We start from the raw sequence: 18,919 nt of genomic DNA, 5'->3' as shown, positions 1-18,919 counted from the left end.
TAACTTGTTATTCTCATACTTTGCCGTTTCCACCGTTTAAAATGTCGACGACATCCATTGATATACCCAAGGAATAGGACCAGTAGTTTATGTTTACTTGAACTAGCTCTAGTTAAACTTCGCGTTCTTAAGGCTATCTATTGTTTACAAGAAATCTCATTTCCATGATATAAGAGAGCTGAATATCATAACGTGTATTAATGGTTGCATACAAGTAGTTCTCTCAGATAATCTATAATACCGATGTTTTATTAGTAACTTTTAAGTTTTGAATGTTTGTTGTCAAGTGACAGAAGTATAAAATAATAAAAAAAGTTTGTAAGTTCTGTTTGGATAAAGGTTATATTTAAAAACATTTTCCATGTTAACTAATTTTTTTTCTTCGACAATCACACTAAATTAAATAGCAAAAATTCACTTGCTACACAGTCAATTTTTATTTATTTTTTTGGGCGAATCATATTTTGGCAAATAACTAGATACTTCGCTTTATATGAAAAAGACACGTGCTAAAATAAATAATTAACTCATCTAAATATTTTGAACACATTAGAATGATTGATAGGAAAATATGTGGGTGAGTTTCCAACCAAACTGAAACTGTTTTTGAAACTTTGAAAATCCGTGTATTATTTTGTATATTATAACATTTATTTACTATATTCAGTTCAAACAAAAACGTTTTTGAACAGTCAAAACAAAAACGTTTTTGAACAGTCAAAACATCGAATTAATGAGTAATCCACAATGCTGTCCTTATTCCCGCAGATTAGAAATAAATTGCGAGACCCTACACCTGAGGAAACGGTTGATGCGTCAAATCACATGTTTTAGAGGTACCTCAATTGGAATGGACAATTGACTCAAATGCATGTCAAATTTGTATTGATGTTAATGGAGAATATTCTTAAAAACTCAAAAAATATTTGTTTTTATTTTTCTATCTCAAAACTAAAGTGGCAACCCTCGTATAATCATTGCAGCAAAAGTATTGCAACAACTGAAAAGTCAATAACTAAAACAATAATGAATAATCCGAAATTAGTATAAAGGAAAGTAATATCAAAATTAGTATTGCAACCAGTTTTCAGTTCAAAATAAATTATACTATTTAAAACCACTCTTTCATAATGAAAATTAACCTATGTGTTATAAGTTGTAGTTATTCAATATAATCTAGAAGTTTTTGTTTATACAACACCTGTTGTTGACAATCTAAGATTTCTTCCAAATTAAATTATACTACACTTTTGTTAATATAAACAAAACAAAATACAAATATTTTGTATATGTATTCGGCAAATTTTATATCGTAATAAATTTTAAGTTTCAATGTACTGGCCTAAACTAAACGTTCAGTAAAATTAACGCTGAAACTAATGCCCTACTTAATAGTTGATTCAGTCAGTCTGTATCATCGAACAACGATGCGTATGTTATTTATAGCAGTTGTTTTAACCTCAATCTACTCGGTCCAGGGGTCGAAGATTTTAATGGTGTTTTCGTTACCCTCAAAGAGTCACTTTATTCTTGGATATGCTTTAGCTAAAGGGTTAGTCAAAGCTGGACATGACATTACAATGATCACTACTTTTACAGACAAAATTCCCGAAGGAAAGGGAAGTCTCAGGTTCATTCCGATCGAGAATTGTGGCAAAAAATTCGGTAAGTTATTATTAAAAAATCTTTATTTATATTTTTTAAACATCGTAGTTGATATAATTTTATATAAATTGTATATTTACAAAAAACTATTCTTGTTATATAAATTGTAACTCTTTTGATTTATTAATAAAGTGATAATCATTTTCATGGGTTTAAATTATATAGTTAAAAATCATATTCAATGATTCCAAAAATATAAATATAATGATAATTACATTACCTTTTTTCATATTGTTTTCTTGATGATTTTGACCTTGACCATATAAAAATATATGTAGACAAGTTAAGGTCAAATGATTATACGAGGTCCATACATAATGTTCTTTTTCCATGTGCTCAGTTTTATAATAGATTTAATTCCAGTTGAATAATTTTGAATTCAAGTGATTATTAAAACTTGATAACCATTTTTGTACCGATTTCATTTTTTTCTCTAGAGGAATCTGAAAAAACATCAGGATTCAATATACTAGACATGGCCAGTTCCAGCTCCTTCATGAACCTCGCAGCTATGAACTTCCTAGATGACGCTTGTATGAGAAACGCATTCGTGGATCCAGAAGTACAAAAACTCATGAAATCGAAAGAGAAATTTGACGTTGTGTTAGTGGAATCCTTAATGACAGACGCATTAATCGCTTTCGGATGTCATTTTAACGCTCCAGTTATTCTACTCGGTTCTATCGGTGCGGCTGCTTGGATATCGAACGTAGTTGGTAATCCAACTCCGCCATCTTACGTACCCAATACATTTGTCACTTTTGCCGAGAACATGACTTTTATGCAAAGAACAGAAAATGCGCTTTTAGAATTACTATCGAAACTTAATTTTGAATTGAACGTTTATCCAGTTCAAAGTAAATTGGTTAAAGAATTTTTTCCTAATTGTCCTGATATTCACGAACTTCATAAAAATGTTGCCCTCGTTCTTTCTAATAGTCATGAAAGTGTGAACGCCGCCACGCCAAAAGTGCCTAATCTCATCGATATTGGAGGGTTCCATATCTCACCTGGAGGAAAGCTACCACAGGATTTGCAGAAGATTCTTGATAATGCTAAAAGTGGTAAGTATTTTTAAACCCAATATAATAGAACAATTTATAACCTCATTGTTCAACCATGTTGTCTGCAACTGGCGCCGTCTAGTGTTCGAATTTCATTAGTATAGAAGTCCATATATGTACTATATTTTGTAGGAGAAGACGAAAAAATTAGTTATGTTTCGTGTGGAGTTAGCAATAGAAAATTTATAAGAAGTAATGTTTTACTCACTTGTATATCTTATCAATATACTTATTTGCACAAAATGTCAGAGATGTGCAAAATAGGTTATAAAATGTATTTAAATGCAAAATGCAAATACTTTTTGTATTTTGTTATTTCAAATACAAAATACAAAATAGTTTTTCATTTTATATTTTAAATACTAAATGCAAAATACGTATTTACAAAATGCTTTATTAAAATAAAATACTTTTAGTTTTAAATTATCTTTATTTTGTTGAAAAGTTTATTTATTTTAGCCAGCTAACAGGCTGGTAAATTTACTTTGATAACTTACTTAAATTAAATTTATTTAACAGATTATAATAAAATAATTTGCTCAAATACACTGTCGCTCATCTTTCTCCTGTGTGGTCTCATAATCATGCCACCATAAGAAAAAAGCCTCTCTACTGGCGCAGAACTAGGCAAGCAGGTATTATATTTCAAGAATAACATCTTTACTGTAGGATATTTATTTAATGATTGCAGGCTGACATCATTATCCTTCAAATATTGCAATGATTCCAGGTCAATAGTGGTGTTTGCATTTGCACTATCACTAGCTAGTGAGGAATCCGAATCATCATAGAACATGTAGTAGGATTCATTTTTTTCTTTCTTGTGTGATGATTGGGATGTATTATTTAGATCTTTATGATCATTTTTAAGTTTTCTCACTTCTGCAAGGAACAATTCCTTTATATGTTCTCTATTTCCTTTTGGCACCCATTTTAATTTAAAAAAAGGATATGACACCGATGCCAAAATTGCATCTTTAGCTTTAGGATCCTTCAAATCATGAAATTTTCCAAACCTCTTTTCTAAGCTTTTTTTATTGTCTCTATCAGTACTCCACAGTATATGGGATTGTCCATTTGTAATGAATGCAAGATTTTTTGTATTCTTATTAACTCAGGTAGCAGGCATCCATAAAATGTTTCTTTATCTCCCTCTAAGCTTTTGATAGCTTCTGCTATGGGTTTTGTACAGTTGGTACATTCAATTAGAAACTGCAATTCAATTTCTTTAAAAACCGACAATCCTAGTTTTTTTAAGGTTTCATTTAAAGTTTCCTGAACTTTTAAAAGATCCATAATACAGTTATAATATGAATTCCATCTTGTTGGACATGGACTTGTCGGAGATTTCCCGGTAGTTTCGCAATATATTTCAGACGCTTTGGGGGACCTTGAACACAAATTCCAAATTGCTTGGCATTTAGCCATAGCTGCATCATGCAGCTTTTTATATGAAATATTTTGAGATCTTGCCTGAATAATATCTCGAGAGGTAATTAAATGCAATGTGTGGGTGGTACATCTTTCATGGTTAGGCAGTTGATATGTTTCTTCAGGTTTTTGAGATTCAGGAAATTCTTTTAAGAGAAATGTCTCATCATCATCGTCGTCATGTTCATTATTATTATTATGGTCGTCATCATTTTTATTTACTGAAATGTTTTCTATGTCAGATGATGAAAAAAAAATTCCATCAGTAGCGTCCATTCCCAATTCAGATTTTCCATAAATTTTAAATGCTTTTAACATATTTGAGCCATTATCAGTTACAGTTTTTGTTATTTTTGGTACCCTCAAATGATACTCTGTGTGTATGTCAATGATCAGTTCGGCCACTTTGTCAAAGGTATGAGTTCCTTTAAATCTTCTACAAGCAAGAGTAAAACTATTTCTCTCAAATGTGTGAGGATCAATCCAATAAACAGTCATACCTAGGTAACTTCTCCTTGATGATGACCAAACATCTGCTGTCGTACACACATAATCAACGGGTTTTAATTTTATTTTTAGATTTTCCTTATATTCTGCGCACATATCAGCAATTCTCTTGTTACATGTGCGACGGCACATAAATTTTGGTGGGTTTTGTAGTTTTTGAGCACCTTCAATTAGAGTCCTAAATGATTTATTTTCGACAATAGATATTGGTGACATTGTATCAATTATAAAATCTATAACCAACTTGTCTAAATTAATTGACACTGGCAAAGTAGTTGGAAGAGTGCTTTGTATCAGTTTTTTCGAAGTACTTGCACTATTTTCATCAGTGTGTGTGCCACATTTTTTCTTTTTGGAGGTTTTGGTTTGGGATTTTAAATTTTCATACTCTGTCAATAGATCACCATGACCTTTTCTCTGAAAAAAAAGTAATATCATTATACATTCACACATACACAACTAGAATCAGCTATTGCAGTTTGTTTATTTATATACACCTATTGTCTATGTAATTGTAACAAATGAAAAAATATCAAGTTTGATTAGGAAATAAAATTAACATGTTACTCACTTTTATATGATTTAAAAAATTTGTAGTTGAAATTAGACTTCCTTTTAATGTTTTAGAGCATTTCTTGCAAACAGCCGATATATTATTATTCTCACTTCCAGCATCCTTTTTTATATCTTTAAAACAATACTTTAATATCAATGGTAGAGAAATATTATCATCCCTGAAACAAAATAGAAAATATCATGGGGATTAAGCATAAAAATAACATGTATGCATTTTGCAGGTATAGATAAATCAATGTATTAATTAAAGTATTTAACAATCGTTGTTTGTTTTAATATGAAAACATAGGTAATTGTTTATAAATTGGGTTTGGTGGGTAGCGGGTAGCTAATTAAAAATAACATGAGATATAATTATTAATTTTGTGTACTTACATGTTTTCAAATTTAATTCACTGAAAAGATAGTTACCAAGTAATTTATTCAGTAGGTTAGGTTAGGTTACAGGTTAACCGAATTTATGATCAACTTGCAAACAAACTCGAAACAGTTCAATAATTATTTGGTTCACTTTTTTGGTTTCGTTATTATTTTATCGGAAAGCAAGATAACTTTATTAAAAGTGTAAAAAGAGATAATTCGTTCGTTCGGTTCAACACATTTGGCAACCTAACGAAAACTCACCGCACGGTAAGGTGACCGAATAATCCCGAATTCATACGAAAAGAGTCGATAATAAACGAAGCTGATCAGACCAAGTTACATAGTGTTTTATTTACAGTGCTCTTTTATTGTAACAAGATTTTAATTGAAGATTGTAACACATTAATTATTAATTCTTCGATGTTTACAAAACTTAGCAAAAAGTATTTTGCAAATACAAAATATGTCCTAAAAGGTATTTCAAATAAAATATAAAATGCTTTTCTAAAAAAAGTATTTAAATACAAAATGGAAATAGGTATTTTGTATTTTGCATTTCAAATACTGTTATTTTTAAAATGTCACATCTCTGCAAAATGTTTATAAATAACAATCAAAAACCAAATATATTTAGAGTTATATGAAATTTTTAAAAATATTCCTCTTATAAATTACTTGTAAGATTTGTTTTGTTTCTATTTTCTTAAAGATATAAATTGTAATTAGGTGTGGTGTACTTCAGTCTTGGATCTCATTTGAAACCATCACAAATGAAGAAAGACGTGAAAGAAGCCATTATAAAGGTGCTCAGTTCTCTTAAACAGACTGTTTTTTGTAAATGGGACGCAGAGGAATGGCCAAACAAATCTGATAATATAATATTAGGAAAATGGTTTCCTCAGCAGGAACTTTTAGGTAAATCAAATTTTTTCATTGCAGCATAAAAAGAAATCTGATACTAACCTTGTTTTCAAAAAGAAAATCATTCAAAATAAGAAAAGAAGAAGGAATCCAGGTTCAAAATTATGTATTGCACGAAATTCCTTTTAATGTTTTAAGGTTCCTCAAGGGGTGGTTTTATGATGTAGATGAAAAACGGACCAGGTGTTAATTGAAATTGATCTATTTTTCCATTTGTGAAACGATTCACATATCAGTCTAATATTAAATATCAACATAACCTCCTTTTACCACATTTCCCTGACCTTCATATTACTTTTAAAGTCTTGCAACGTTGTCAATATACCGTAAGAGTTTTTTAAATATTAAAATTTTAACTTCGTTCTGGTGAGACCTAATTTTAATTTAATTATTCAAAAAAGAATAATTAGAACAGATAATTGACAAATTTTTACAAAAAGCTAAAAATTATTTGATCACCAGACATTAAATCTAAATATTTATACTGTTTGTGTGCATATTTAATTGAAATATTTACATTTCATGTAAGTAAATATTACAAATGGTAGAAAATGAAAAACATTGACTAATTTTTCGAAGTTTATCTGTATTTGTTTAATCTAGACTGTGTTTAAACAACTTCTAAGCATTTTTCAAAAAATTTTGTTTGATAAAGATCATCCCAATTTATTTAAAAAGACACAGTTGTTCTGTGTGTTTAAAAAAATGAAAATTATAGATAAACATCCATTTTCAAGCACTATAAATGAATGTGAAACGGAATTTGTTATCTCCGTGATAATAAATTTATTATCCAAGTGGCCATGACTCCTTTTAATCACTTTAAGATTGGATTATAACTCGGAAATATATCCAGTAATAATTATCACGTCAAAATGTATTTCAAAATAATTTATTTCCATTAAATGAAAAAAAATAGTACTTAACCTATATTTAACGAAAATAATTGAAATTAGAACGTAAACAAATAGCAGTACAGGGCACTTTATACATTAATTAGTATAAAAATTGAAAAATGCCACATACCATCACGACCACGTCCGAAAAAAATATACTAATGACCTGGATAATCACATTTGGAAAGTCCTGTTACATTCGTGAAAGTTAGGTTAAGTTATTCTTTCATATGTCAACATTTAGACAGAAGCACATCAGAACATAGAATAAATATTAAAGATAGAGAGACCGATGTATGGGAGCTTGTTCACTACCTGTTAATAAAGAGAAAAATATTATCTCCTCTATTTCTCTGTCATCTATTTTCATTGGATTGCCGTAACGTCGAATTTGGAAGTAGGGGGAACGGCAAAAAAGAAGTATCGAATTTAATGGCGAGTAGAAAAAGACCGATACGCCTTCTTTCTCTAGTACAATTCCACTTACTATTTTGAACATTAACTCTATGAATCAGAAAAATAGAATTATGGAAACTCTAGAACGTAAATAAACTATTTAAACACCAAGAAAACGAAAAGAGGCAAAAGTATAAGACTGATAGTAATGGAATGGTACAAGTGGTAGTAATAGTCATAACTTTTTGATACTATAAAATATATTAGAATTCACATAATTAAAAAATTGTCAAGTACATAATTTTCAAAATGGAAATCGACAAATTACAAACTATTTTTAACAATTTCTTAACAAAAATGGATTGAGCTATAATTCCGGTTCAGGATCATACTTAAAACTCATTAGTTTAGTGTTTTCAAGGTCATAAAATCCATTTATCGAGCTTCTAAATGGCGGAACTTCCAATGACTTTCAGTTCGCCTTTTTTGAACTAGATTTATGGAATTAACTAAAATGTTAATTTTGAGGGTTTATTTTTTGGAGACGTTGGTTTGGCTAAACAGGGGAAAGACGTATACTGAGAAAAAAGTGGAAAATAATTGTTTTTCGCGCTTTTGTTTCTGTATTCTGTTGCTTCTGTTGCTTGTATTCGAAGGACGGATTTATTAAAATGAGAAGGATTGTAGTTAGTTTATAATTTGTTTATTGATGTATCCTTCTAACGGTCGAACTAAGACTGGTCTACTTGACTGACTTAGTCAGATCCCCTCTTATATCTAAGGGAGGGAGATGTAATCACCACTTGTCATATATAACAAGAATTTTGTACAATTTTTATTTGCATTTGAATTGGGTACTGTCTTTTGATATTGTTAAACAAACATAGGAACGGATCCAGGTCCAGAAATCCATAAATTGATTTCGCGACCTCGAAAACGCCAAATTAGAATTTTTTTTCTTATTGTATACCGGGTAAATACGAAAATATTTTCTTGGAGTGAATTTAATGAATAATCAATTGTTATAATCCTCTAGCTCATCCAAATGTGAAACTTTTCATCACCCACGCTGGTCTTCTGAGTTTAACGGAGACAGTATACGTAGGTATTCCAATTTTGGCTTTGCCCGTATTAGGTGATCAAAAAATCAACGCAGCGAAAGCTGAATCATTAGGAATTGGTTTAGGATTATCGATTACTGATCTTAGTGAAGATACATTCCGAAATGCCGTCATTGACATATTAAATAATCCTAAGTAAGTATCAAAAAACGTTATTTAAAGTCTATAAGTACATTCCATGATATATCCAGTGTTCTAAGTGTCACGGTATTTTAGATTTTTTTCAGTTTTTTGGAAAGTCATCCAAAATCTTGCCTTTATATCGTCATAACTTTTCAAGTTGGCGATATTCATACTGAACACACTGTTTACACCACCACTACACCAACACTCACAGTTACACTGTCTGAAGCGCCTTTCGATAACCAACACTGGAAACCACATAATACATAATAGGACAAAATGTCCGTTTGACACAAGTTTTTGCTATGAAAGTCTCGAGGCACTTACGTTTAACCGATTCATAAAAAGAGAATATTCCTTACAATTACTGTTCAATTATTGATTTATACTTCTTCATTCTTAAATCAGCACAACCAGGACAATTTAAAAAAAACTTCTAAGTTCTAAGGCTCGATGTATTTTGTATTGGTAGTAGACTGATGGGTCGGTATTAAGTGATTTTATTTGATTCTTCACCTTGTTCTAAGAATTATTTCCCTTTTTTATCGTCGTATGGTTATTATGGTAGTCGAAATAGTCGACTTTATTTATGGACTAGGAACTAATAGATCAGCTCTAAACACTGAAATTCCCAGTGTCTCAGCAAAAAAGGAGGACGTAATAGATCCTTTGGGTCGCGGTGTGCACTAATATCTGAATGTCCAAAGTATAAGAGAAATTATTGCTAATGTACCCAGAGAAATTACCTTCTAATTATTGGTAGTTGTGTAACTTAGTTCGAAATTGTGGTACCGTTGTTTACACTGTTTACACCAACACTCACAATCACATTATCTAACATGTGTTTCGTTATCGTCTTCAGAGACTGAAGATATACTGTTTAAAAGTTTACAGTCTCTGAAGACGACAACTTGGTTATCGAAATGAGCGTCAGGCAGTGGTTATCAAAATCAGGAAATAACGTTGGAGCTTCTCTCTTTTTTTTAGTTTGTTAACTCTCTAAGTTCTAAAATGGCAACAATGTTGAATATCTGACTAATATATCTGATTATCTATCTCCTTTCTTCTATTTATATAACCATTTACCAACATTTCACCATTTACAATTTCTTCCAATGGGTTTTCCGTTATCTTTGATGATCAGATCATAACAAGTATTCCATTTCTTTGTAGATACTCAGAAAATGTGAAAAGAAGATCAGAAATACTCCGCGACAGACCGATACCACCATTAGATTTGGCAATTTACTGGATCGAGTATGTGGCCAAATACAAACAAGTTTCTCATTTGAGAGTATACGGAACAAATTTACCTTGGTACCAATATTATTTAATAGATGTTATTCTATTTTGGAATTTTGTATTTATAATGTCTGTGTATATAGTATTTAAGTTGTTTAAAAGAATATGTTGTGCATCTAAGAAAGATAAACTGAAAAAATCCTAGGTTTTAATATTTTATTAAATAAACGCTATTAAAAAACATGCAGTTTTATTTATATCTCTTTTAATTAATCCCTAGTTAAATACTGAATGAGCAAATAAGCTCACCGGTTTGTAATTTATTATTAAAATTGTATTAGAATTCTTTAGCTTGAAACCCAAAGAAAAAATAAATAAAATTAATTAATTAGTAATATGTATTAAAAATAGAGAGTAGATCTGAACTACTATTAAAGAAAGAAAAAACATTGGTATACCACTCTCGTATCTTTCTTTGCTCTATTGTAATTGGATCGCTATAACATTGAAGTTTTAAGTGGTAGTAAAAACAAACAAATCAGAAGCTAGTACATATAGATGAATAAGTAATATACCGAAACTCTTTCTCTCTCATCCAGCAGTACAATTTCTCTTATATACCACTCACCCTATCTTCAATATTAACTCTATGATCAAATCACAATTTTCCATATTATTTCTGTTTCTACCCTAATCCTAAGTAGAAAATTAAAAAAAAACGTGTCTAGGAAACATTTTGAAATATGTAACGACCATTAGCAGCAACAAATATACTAAAACGTTTGTTTTGAGGTTAAAATATATATCTGCACTTCTACAACTCCTATTTTCCAAATAATAAGAAATTAGTTACAGTAAAAAGTACAAAAGAATATTGAATTAATTGGATACATTACCCTACAAAATTGGTAATTAAAATTACAATGTTTAAGATACTAAGAAAATAATCAGGAATGTTGAAAAGCATTTGAAATTTACCAGACAAAAAGAATTACAAACCACCTAACCGTATTCCCCTTTTATAACGCGAGTTTATGTTTCTCTTTCACTAAAACTCAAACTACTTTTTTTATGTTTATCATTCATATGCTGTAAATGGTTTAGTTGTCTTCTAATAAAACATTTTATCATGACTATTTACAAGTGTTTTTACTTTCAGAATCTTAAGTGATAGGTGACAGTAAAGTGTATGTTCATTATTGCAACATAAAGCTTAATTCAAATATCATGGTTTATATATGATAAGCGTAGGATAAATAATTTCAACCAAATATATCACACAACAATTGCTTTTCAATTAATTGCACATGGAACCCGTGGCCTTGAGTTCATTAACTTGTCACATTAGAATCAGTTGGAACAAACCTCTATGAATTTTGTATCAAGTGTCAAATTTTAAAACATTATTTGTTTATTTGTTGACGTTTCCAAAATAAAATATGTTTTATTAATTGAATACAAAATTTCCAATACAATTGAAGCATTAGTAGCGTTCTTTTTGCGTGAAATCTTAGATAATTCGAACATATTAGAGTGTAGTTTATTTAATTCCATTTCTTATTCAACCTTTGTTTTAGGGTGCAATTTCTTGTTGACGCTCGACACTGGCTTATAACACCAAATATGGTCACGTGGTGCAATTTTGACTACTGCGTTATCTTAAATCAATGCAGCGTCAAAATTTATGTTTATAGGTTAATAGATTTTATATTTGTATTTGAATTAATTAATTATACCACGTTACCTCATTTGACGCTCTAAGACAGCGTCGAGCGTCAACATGAAATTGCACTTTTACAGAAAAAACTCAGCTTAGCTTATTTGACAGATTAATTAAACTAGAATTAAAAAGTTTGAGGTTAGATTTACTTGTTTTTCAATTAGTGCTTTGTGGTTCGAATCGTGGTTTAGATTTGTGATATATTGACAGGTGAGTTTTAGGTTAGAATACTATGAGCATTAAATCCGAATATTTCCAAAAGGAAAATTCTTTAATATTTTAAGCAGCCCGATTGTGATTCAATTTTAAAACAAAAATATATATCTAAATAAATTCAAAATAAATGCCTAAATAACCTCAGTTCTACAGTTTAACGCGCAATTTTAAAGCTCATGAAGCCCAAACCCCAAAGGGGGAAACCTCAATTTGTGTATAGTTTTCTATAAGTTTTTTTTCCATAGTACCATTTTCGATGAATATAACGTACTTTAAAAAATGAACTCCAGATTTAAATGTAAGTGCACATCTCTAACATAGAATGGAACAACTTTTTTTATTTAATTATTAGTTTTATCTTCCCAAGTAATTGGTGTGTCAGTGTATTTATCTAATCTACGGTTAAACGTGTAACATTAATGAAGTACAAATATCAAGTATTTAAATTCTATTCTCTACTTTTATTATCGGTATTTGTATTTAACCTTATCGATTGCGCAATAGTATAAAACGGAATTTATATACTGTTATAATTTCTATATTGCTAAAGGTGTCAAACAAATAACGTGAATATGTCGTTGACAATGATAGGTGATGTAAAAATTCCGATAGTCGGATTAGGAACGTGGCAGGTATTTAATTTATTTTGTATTTATATCATTTACACCCGTTATTACTAACAATAACGGAAATATAATAAATATTATTTGTGGTTAAGCAAATTTCACAACACTTTATAGAGTACAGATGAAGAAGAATTGGTAAAAGCTCTTGATGCAGCGTTGGAAATCGGTTACCGTCATATTGACACTGCTGCTATATATAAAAACGAACATGTAATCGGCAAGGTATTGAAGAAATGGTTAACATCAGGTAAACTTAAAAGAGAAGATTTATTTATCACGACGAAACTACCTCATACTCATATCCATGCAGACGAAGTAGAGTCACAATTGAAACAGTCTTTAGAAAAACTTCAATTGGATTACGTTGATCTGTATCTAATTCATTTTCCGATATATTTAAAGTCTGTTGGAGATGGAAAACCTACAGAACCGCAGCCTACTGATCATCTTGCAGTTTGGAAAGTAAGTATTCGACATTTTTCTTTAATTATTATTTATTTATATATATATAATTATATATATAATTTATTATTTTCGATATAACTCACTTGGATTAATCAAAACCAGTTGAAATTTCGTGAATAAATGACTTTATCCTTATCAATAACATGAAGATTATTTCTATTTATTTTTCTATGGTGAACGAGGTCAAATGAGGTCACGCGGTATAATTTCGACCGAACCACCATCTTGAATTAATGCGTCAATCTGCAAAATATGAAAAAGCGCGGGACTGTGAACTCTGGACACGCTATGATATATACAATGGCCGGCATCTTGAACATGGATGAAAGTGACCTTGGAAGTTAGAGACCACATACATTCGTGATCCGGTTGAAAACAAGAGAAAAATCTTAACACTCTTAACGAGCATTAATTTCAAGAATACAGTGGGGGTTCGTCAACGGCAGATACAGGTTGAAGTTGCCATGGAATAAGATGTTGTTAGACCTTCCGTGAGCTTGTTGAGAAAATCCTAGCTGCTACCAAGAGAAGGTTGAGTGATGACGACAAGCTTTCCAAGAGTATGACTAGTGATTGGTTGAAGCTGAACATCATTAAAGAGAAGACAGACAATGGAATCGTCATCGCCCAGTCGTGAAATAGTCAACTTGGTGAACAACTCCACGTTCCACTATGTTTGAAGACATTATTCTTAACGAGTACGTACAGTTTCACAAAGCTGTGTGTTTCGTTTCTGTGACCTCTTAGTTCATTGCACTTTTCAGAACAGCTGATAATAAAGATTGAGTTTTTTGTTATAATACCCTATTTAAATCTAAACAGTTTTTAGATTTGACGTTGCATCAAGATGACTCTCCTGTCAAAATTGTACTACATGACCTCATTTGACGCTACAAAACAATCAACATGAAATTACACTTTTAACTGAATATTTTTGTTATAAATGACCTTGTAGTTCGATGGTTCTCAGTTTAGTTTCATAAAACCTAACCTCAAATTATTTGAAAATGATTCGTAAACTCAATAATTATTTTTTTAAATATATTGTTTTTTGTAGAAAATGGAAGAACAAGTTGATGCTGGTAGAACGAGAACAATTGGTGTTTCAAATTTTGCAATTCATCAAATCGATAGGATAATAAAGAACTGCCGCATTAGACCAGCTAATACTCAAGTGGAACTTCAAGTTTATAACCAACAAAAAGAATTGCGCGAATATTGTAAAAAAAATAATATCGTAGTAGTATCTTATTCTTCGCTCGGTTCGCCAGGTACTCCCGCATTCATGAAAAAAATGGGAAGGTAACTATTTGTAAAATTTATATTAAAGTTCCCATTGGGGAAATCTATAAATTTCTATAAATGGCTTTTATTTTCTTGTTATGCCATTTTAGAGATATCACAGTGCCAAATATTCTTGGAGACCCATTGATAACTGAAATAGCAAAAAAATATGGGAAAACTACTGGTCAAATAATTCTTCGTTACATTACTCAAAATGATATTGTAGTTATTCCGAAAAGTGTAAAACCTGATAGATTGAAGGAAAATTTCAATATTTTGGATTTCAAACTTGAACCTGAAGATTTAAAGGCTTTGGAATCTCTAGATAAAGGTGAAGATGGAAGAATTTTCCGTATGGATTACGGAACAAAGTAAGAGCAATTTTATTTTAGCTTATGATCACGAAATATTTTCTAGCTTGCTTTCAACAACTTTTATGTAATTTGTGTAATAAATAAATTATTACTTCCATTTTATTATGATCTTATCAATTTTATTGTTTCAGATTTGTAGAACATCCTGAATATCCTTTCAGAAGATAAATGCTTGGTGTTTATTACTATTATAAAATATACTGTGGGATTGAATCAATAAATTGTTGTTTGTTTTGCCTGTTTGTTTAATTTGAAGGAATTTCTATTTCTGAAAATCTTGCAACAAATATAGTACAGTTTCTACGTTTCTTGTTCAAAAAGTGGTTATAATCTAGTACAGATATATAAACGTGCCATAAAAAGATAAATCACTAGAGCTCAAAAGAGGTTATTGACGACACTACCATTATGAAAAGACTTGAACAAGATACACTGTTTACTCCTAACACTACTCCAATGCAGAAAATTGTTGGAGCAACTTACCTCGTACTTGGTCAAACACAAGACAACAACAATGGACTTACCCTTTGAATATTGATTTCACTGAAACATTTCTGTATCTATTGTTCCATATTCTTGTACCAAAATCATCTTAAGGAGGTTCAACATGATAGATTCAAATCCTATAAAGACACCAATTGAAAAAAGGACTAGAGACAAGAATACACCACCATTGGAGAAGAGTGTACCCTATAGTCAAGCTGTTGGAAGCCTGCTCTATCTGACTATGACTACTCGTCCTGACTTATCATATGCTGTTAGTACAGTTTCAGAGTTGTTGGATCGTCCAAAGGAATCTGTTTGATAAGCTATAAAAAGGTTCTTTAAATACTTGAAGGGGACTTCACACTATAGTCTGGTGCTCTGTGGATGTGTAGCCTTGGAGTTAAAGTGCTGCACTAATTCCAATTATGACTGAGACACGACGCTCAATATCCAGATTTGTTACTACTTGTGGTAGAGCTGCCATTACATGGATGAGTCGCAAGCAACCAATTGTGAGATTGAGCACAACTGAAGCTGAATATGTGGCTGGTAGTGAATGCGTGAAGGATGAATAGGTTGCTGAACTTAACAAAAACGAGTAGAAACTATAACCCCTTTAGCACAAAAAAGGATGGAAAACGAACACATTTCTACCATTATAATCTTTTCTGATATTCAATCTAGTTTTGTTATTCTTTTTGTTTATTATTATTGTTCACCAAACCCACCCTTTATTCCCAACAATTTATATAATAGTACTGTAACGATTTCTTTTTATAATTCAATTTCTTTACCATTATTGCTTCTTAATTTTTTTTAGTATGAAAAATCTTTTTTTATTATGAAATTTTCTATCAATTAGCAGTAAGAAAATTATTTTATGAGTATGAATTAATTACTACACTTTTTTTACTGACAAATTATTGGCCTTGATTGAATATCATGTCATGTAAACAACTAATTTGTAGGTAAATATTACTGGCTAATTTTAGAAATAAAAAGATAATATAATTCATCAAATTTTATCTAACAATATCGAGGATCTATGGTGATTAATTTCCGCACGGCAATGTAAATTGTTGAACAAGACGTTAGATTATGTTACATCTTTATCTACCTACTTAATTTCCAGGAGAAGTTGGTTGTTGAAGAGCAGATTATGATCATCTTCATTATCATCATCTTGCTACAAGAAAATGAAGATTTCGATGGAGAATAAATATACACTTTATAAAAATGATTAATATCTTTATTTATTGCATGTTTTGATTTTTTGCCTAATCTTGTACACTCAGAATCACGTTCATTATCTTCATTTTTGAATTTTCTTTTTTGTCCACAAATGAGAATACTTTTTGCGTAACCAAATCCATTACATTTTAAGATAGGTAACCGGCCTTCTTCTTGTTTTAAACACCATCTCATACTATAATATGATAAGTTCAGAAATCAAATACATCTTATTCGTTTTTATAAACTTTTCTCTTTCTCAACACCTATATGATTGATAAATATATAAACTTTAAATTCAATTGATAAAATCTTTATAATCTTAAGTAATAGTAATGTGAATGTCATTTTCACGAAGAACATGTAAAAGAACTTTTCGGGAACTATGATCTGGTTAACCCGATCATGATCTGAATATTCGGATTGTAAGCCAGTTATGATCCTTTATACTCTAGTATGTAAGTGGGTAAGTGCGATCAACGGAAGGCACTTAACGGTAAATGTAGACCTTCATGCCGTTGTTTCGTTATTATTTATTGTTTAATTTCTTATTTTTATATGTTTTATTAAAACTATATTTATTTACTAGTAGTTTTATTTTAGTACACAAGCTACCATATTTTTTATCACTATCCTCCTTCTTCTTTTTTTGACAGGACCAAAACTAAATAACTAAAAATGCACATAACTTAAAACTATGGAACAGCCGTGATGTTTTTTACAAATCTTCTTTCTATTTTTAAGGTTAGATTTGTATTAATTTTTTTTACCGCCATGTGTGAAGTTATAGTTGTAAGTGTGTTTGAATCCAAACATACGAAATGTTTTTATTTTATTGCGGTTAAGATCCGTCATTCTTATATTTACATTCAGCTACAGAAAATAATTATCTATGAAATAAATGTGTGCCACAAACAGTTGTAAAATATTCAGATTGTCTTAAAATCAAATTAAATATCAAATCTAGTATTTTCCGTTGAAATATATTTACTTTTCCTTAAAATAATTCATAGTTATTCTATAGATATAATCTGTTGTCGATAATGTCAATTTATTTAAATATAAAATAATATCATTGAACATGATATTAAATGCTTTCCTGTAATTAAATACGATCGTATCGTGTGACAAAGTTTTTTTTCATCGACTTGTTTTAAACAAAATAATTATAGATTGAATTTTGATTTTATTTTATAAATGTCAATAGAGAATATAAAAATGATCAAGGTCTCGGTCGAGTAGTTCGATCAATGCAAACGCAGACCATCATAGATGTATTCAGAAGGATGTAAATTTTACTGTATCTACAAAATATACAGGTGACGGCCTTGTTTGATTTGTATTGTTAACAAAAATTAATACTTTGAAACACAAGGAAGTCGTAATAACACGCAAATATTTGTTTATTGACAAGTTATTCATTTTATGAGATATCCACTGGAAAAGGTGAATTGAAACTTACGTAATATCCATACAAATTTAATGAACAATTTTATTAAAATTGCAATACATTACGAAGCAAAAAATCTTTTCAAAGGTGGGTGATTCATAATATAAGAATAGTGGATTATTAAAAACATAATATTCCTGTGAATATTTTATATTAAGGTCAATTATATACACATACGATGTTTGTATCCACGGTTTAATCAATCAATAAGAAGCTATTATGGTATAATTTAGGTCACATTTGAAAAGAAATACTTGGATAATCATAAAATTTGATATTTTTACACACATAAAAGCTTTTTAGCTTTGGAAATTAATTGATGTTGAGATATACGGACGAGTTCTTTAAAAATTGTTGAATTGTATACCTTCTGAAAGTAATAAAGAGGAAACCCAAAAACCTACGCATGTGGTAAGCAATTTATGGAGGGTGGAGTGAGGAAATAACGGTTCAAAAACCTTCCCAAATGGCGCTGGTATACACAAAATATTTGGCACGAATGTAGTAATTGTAGCTGAACTGAAGCATTTAAATCTAAAGAAATATAACCTAAAAGAATTATTAAAACAATTTATTTCGTACTTTCTTTAGTACGTAGTAAACTAAATGGCTCGAGACCGAAGCAAAATTATAGTTATATTACCGCAGAAAAGCTGGTTTAATGTAACTTCACATATAACCTCACTAATCAAGCCACTGCTAAAGGCTTGTCTTATTTTCGCGTGGTGTCTACCCTTGACCTTGTTTCCGGTTCTCAACACTG

The 18,919-nt window shown here is 30.3% G+C and overlaps 3 protein-coding genes across 3 annotated transcripts; 2 read left to right on the top strand and 1 right to left on the bottom strand.

The window, feature by feature from the left end:
* Window positions 1-299: 299 nt before the first annotated feature.
* On the top strand, window positions 300-10,549 carry LOC130901050 (UDP-glycosyltransferase UGT5-like). Its single transcript, XM_057812126.1, has 5 exons — window positions 300-1,665; window positions 2,103-2,729; window positions 6,333-6,521; window positions 8,856-9,075; window positions 10,237-10,549. The coding sequence occupies exons 1-5, from the start codon at window positions 1,380-1,382 to the stop codon at window positions 10,508-10,510; spliced, it is 1,596 nt and encodes a 531-aa protein (XP_057668109.1). The 5' UTR covers window positions 300-1,379; the 3' UTR covers window positions 10,511-10,549.
* LOC130901051 (uncharacterized) lies at window positions 3,140-5,849 on the bottom strand. Its single transcript, XM_057812128.1, has 3 exons — window positions 5,619-5,849; window positions 5,239-5,401; window positions 3,140-5,084 (listed from the first exon to the last, which is right to left on the bottom strand). Coding segments are annotated over exons 1-3 (1,497 nt in total). The 5' UTR covers window positions 5,621-5,849; the 3' UTR covers window positions 3,140-3,752.
* Window positions 10,550-12,227: 1,678 nt separating the features above from the next.
* LOC130901249 (uncharacterized) lies at window positions 12,228-15,226 on the top strand. Its single transcript, XM_057812462.1, has 5 exons — window positions 12,228-12,873; window positions 12,982-13,329; window positions 14,390-14,634; window positions 14,727-14,987; window positions 15,122-15,226. The coding sequence occupies exons 1-5, from the start codon at window positions 12,814-12,816 to the stop codon at window positions 15,156-15,158; spliced, it is 951 nt and encodes a 316-aa protein (XP_057668445.1). The 5' UTR covers window positions 12,228-12,813; the 3' UTR covers window positions 15,159-15,226.
* Window positions 15,227-18,919: the final 3,693 nt, after the last annotated feature.

Source organism: Diorhabda carinulata, chromosome X (assembly GCF_026250575.1).
Source record: "Diorhabda carinulata isolate Delta chromosome X, icDioCari1.1, whole genome shotgun sequence".
In the NCBI taxonomy this organism is placed as follows: Eukaryota; Metazoa; Arthropoda; class Insecta; order Coleoptera; family Chrysomelidae; genus Diorhabda; species Diorhabda carinulata.
Note: the sequence above shows the minus strand (reverse complement) of the source record. Positions and strands in the feature narration are given on the sequence as shown.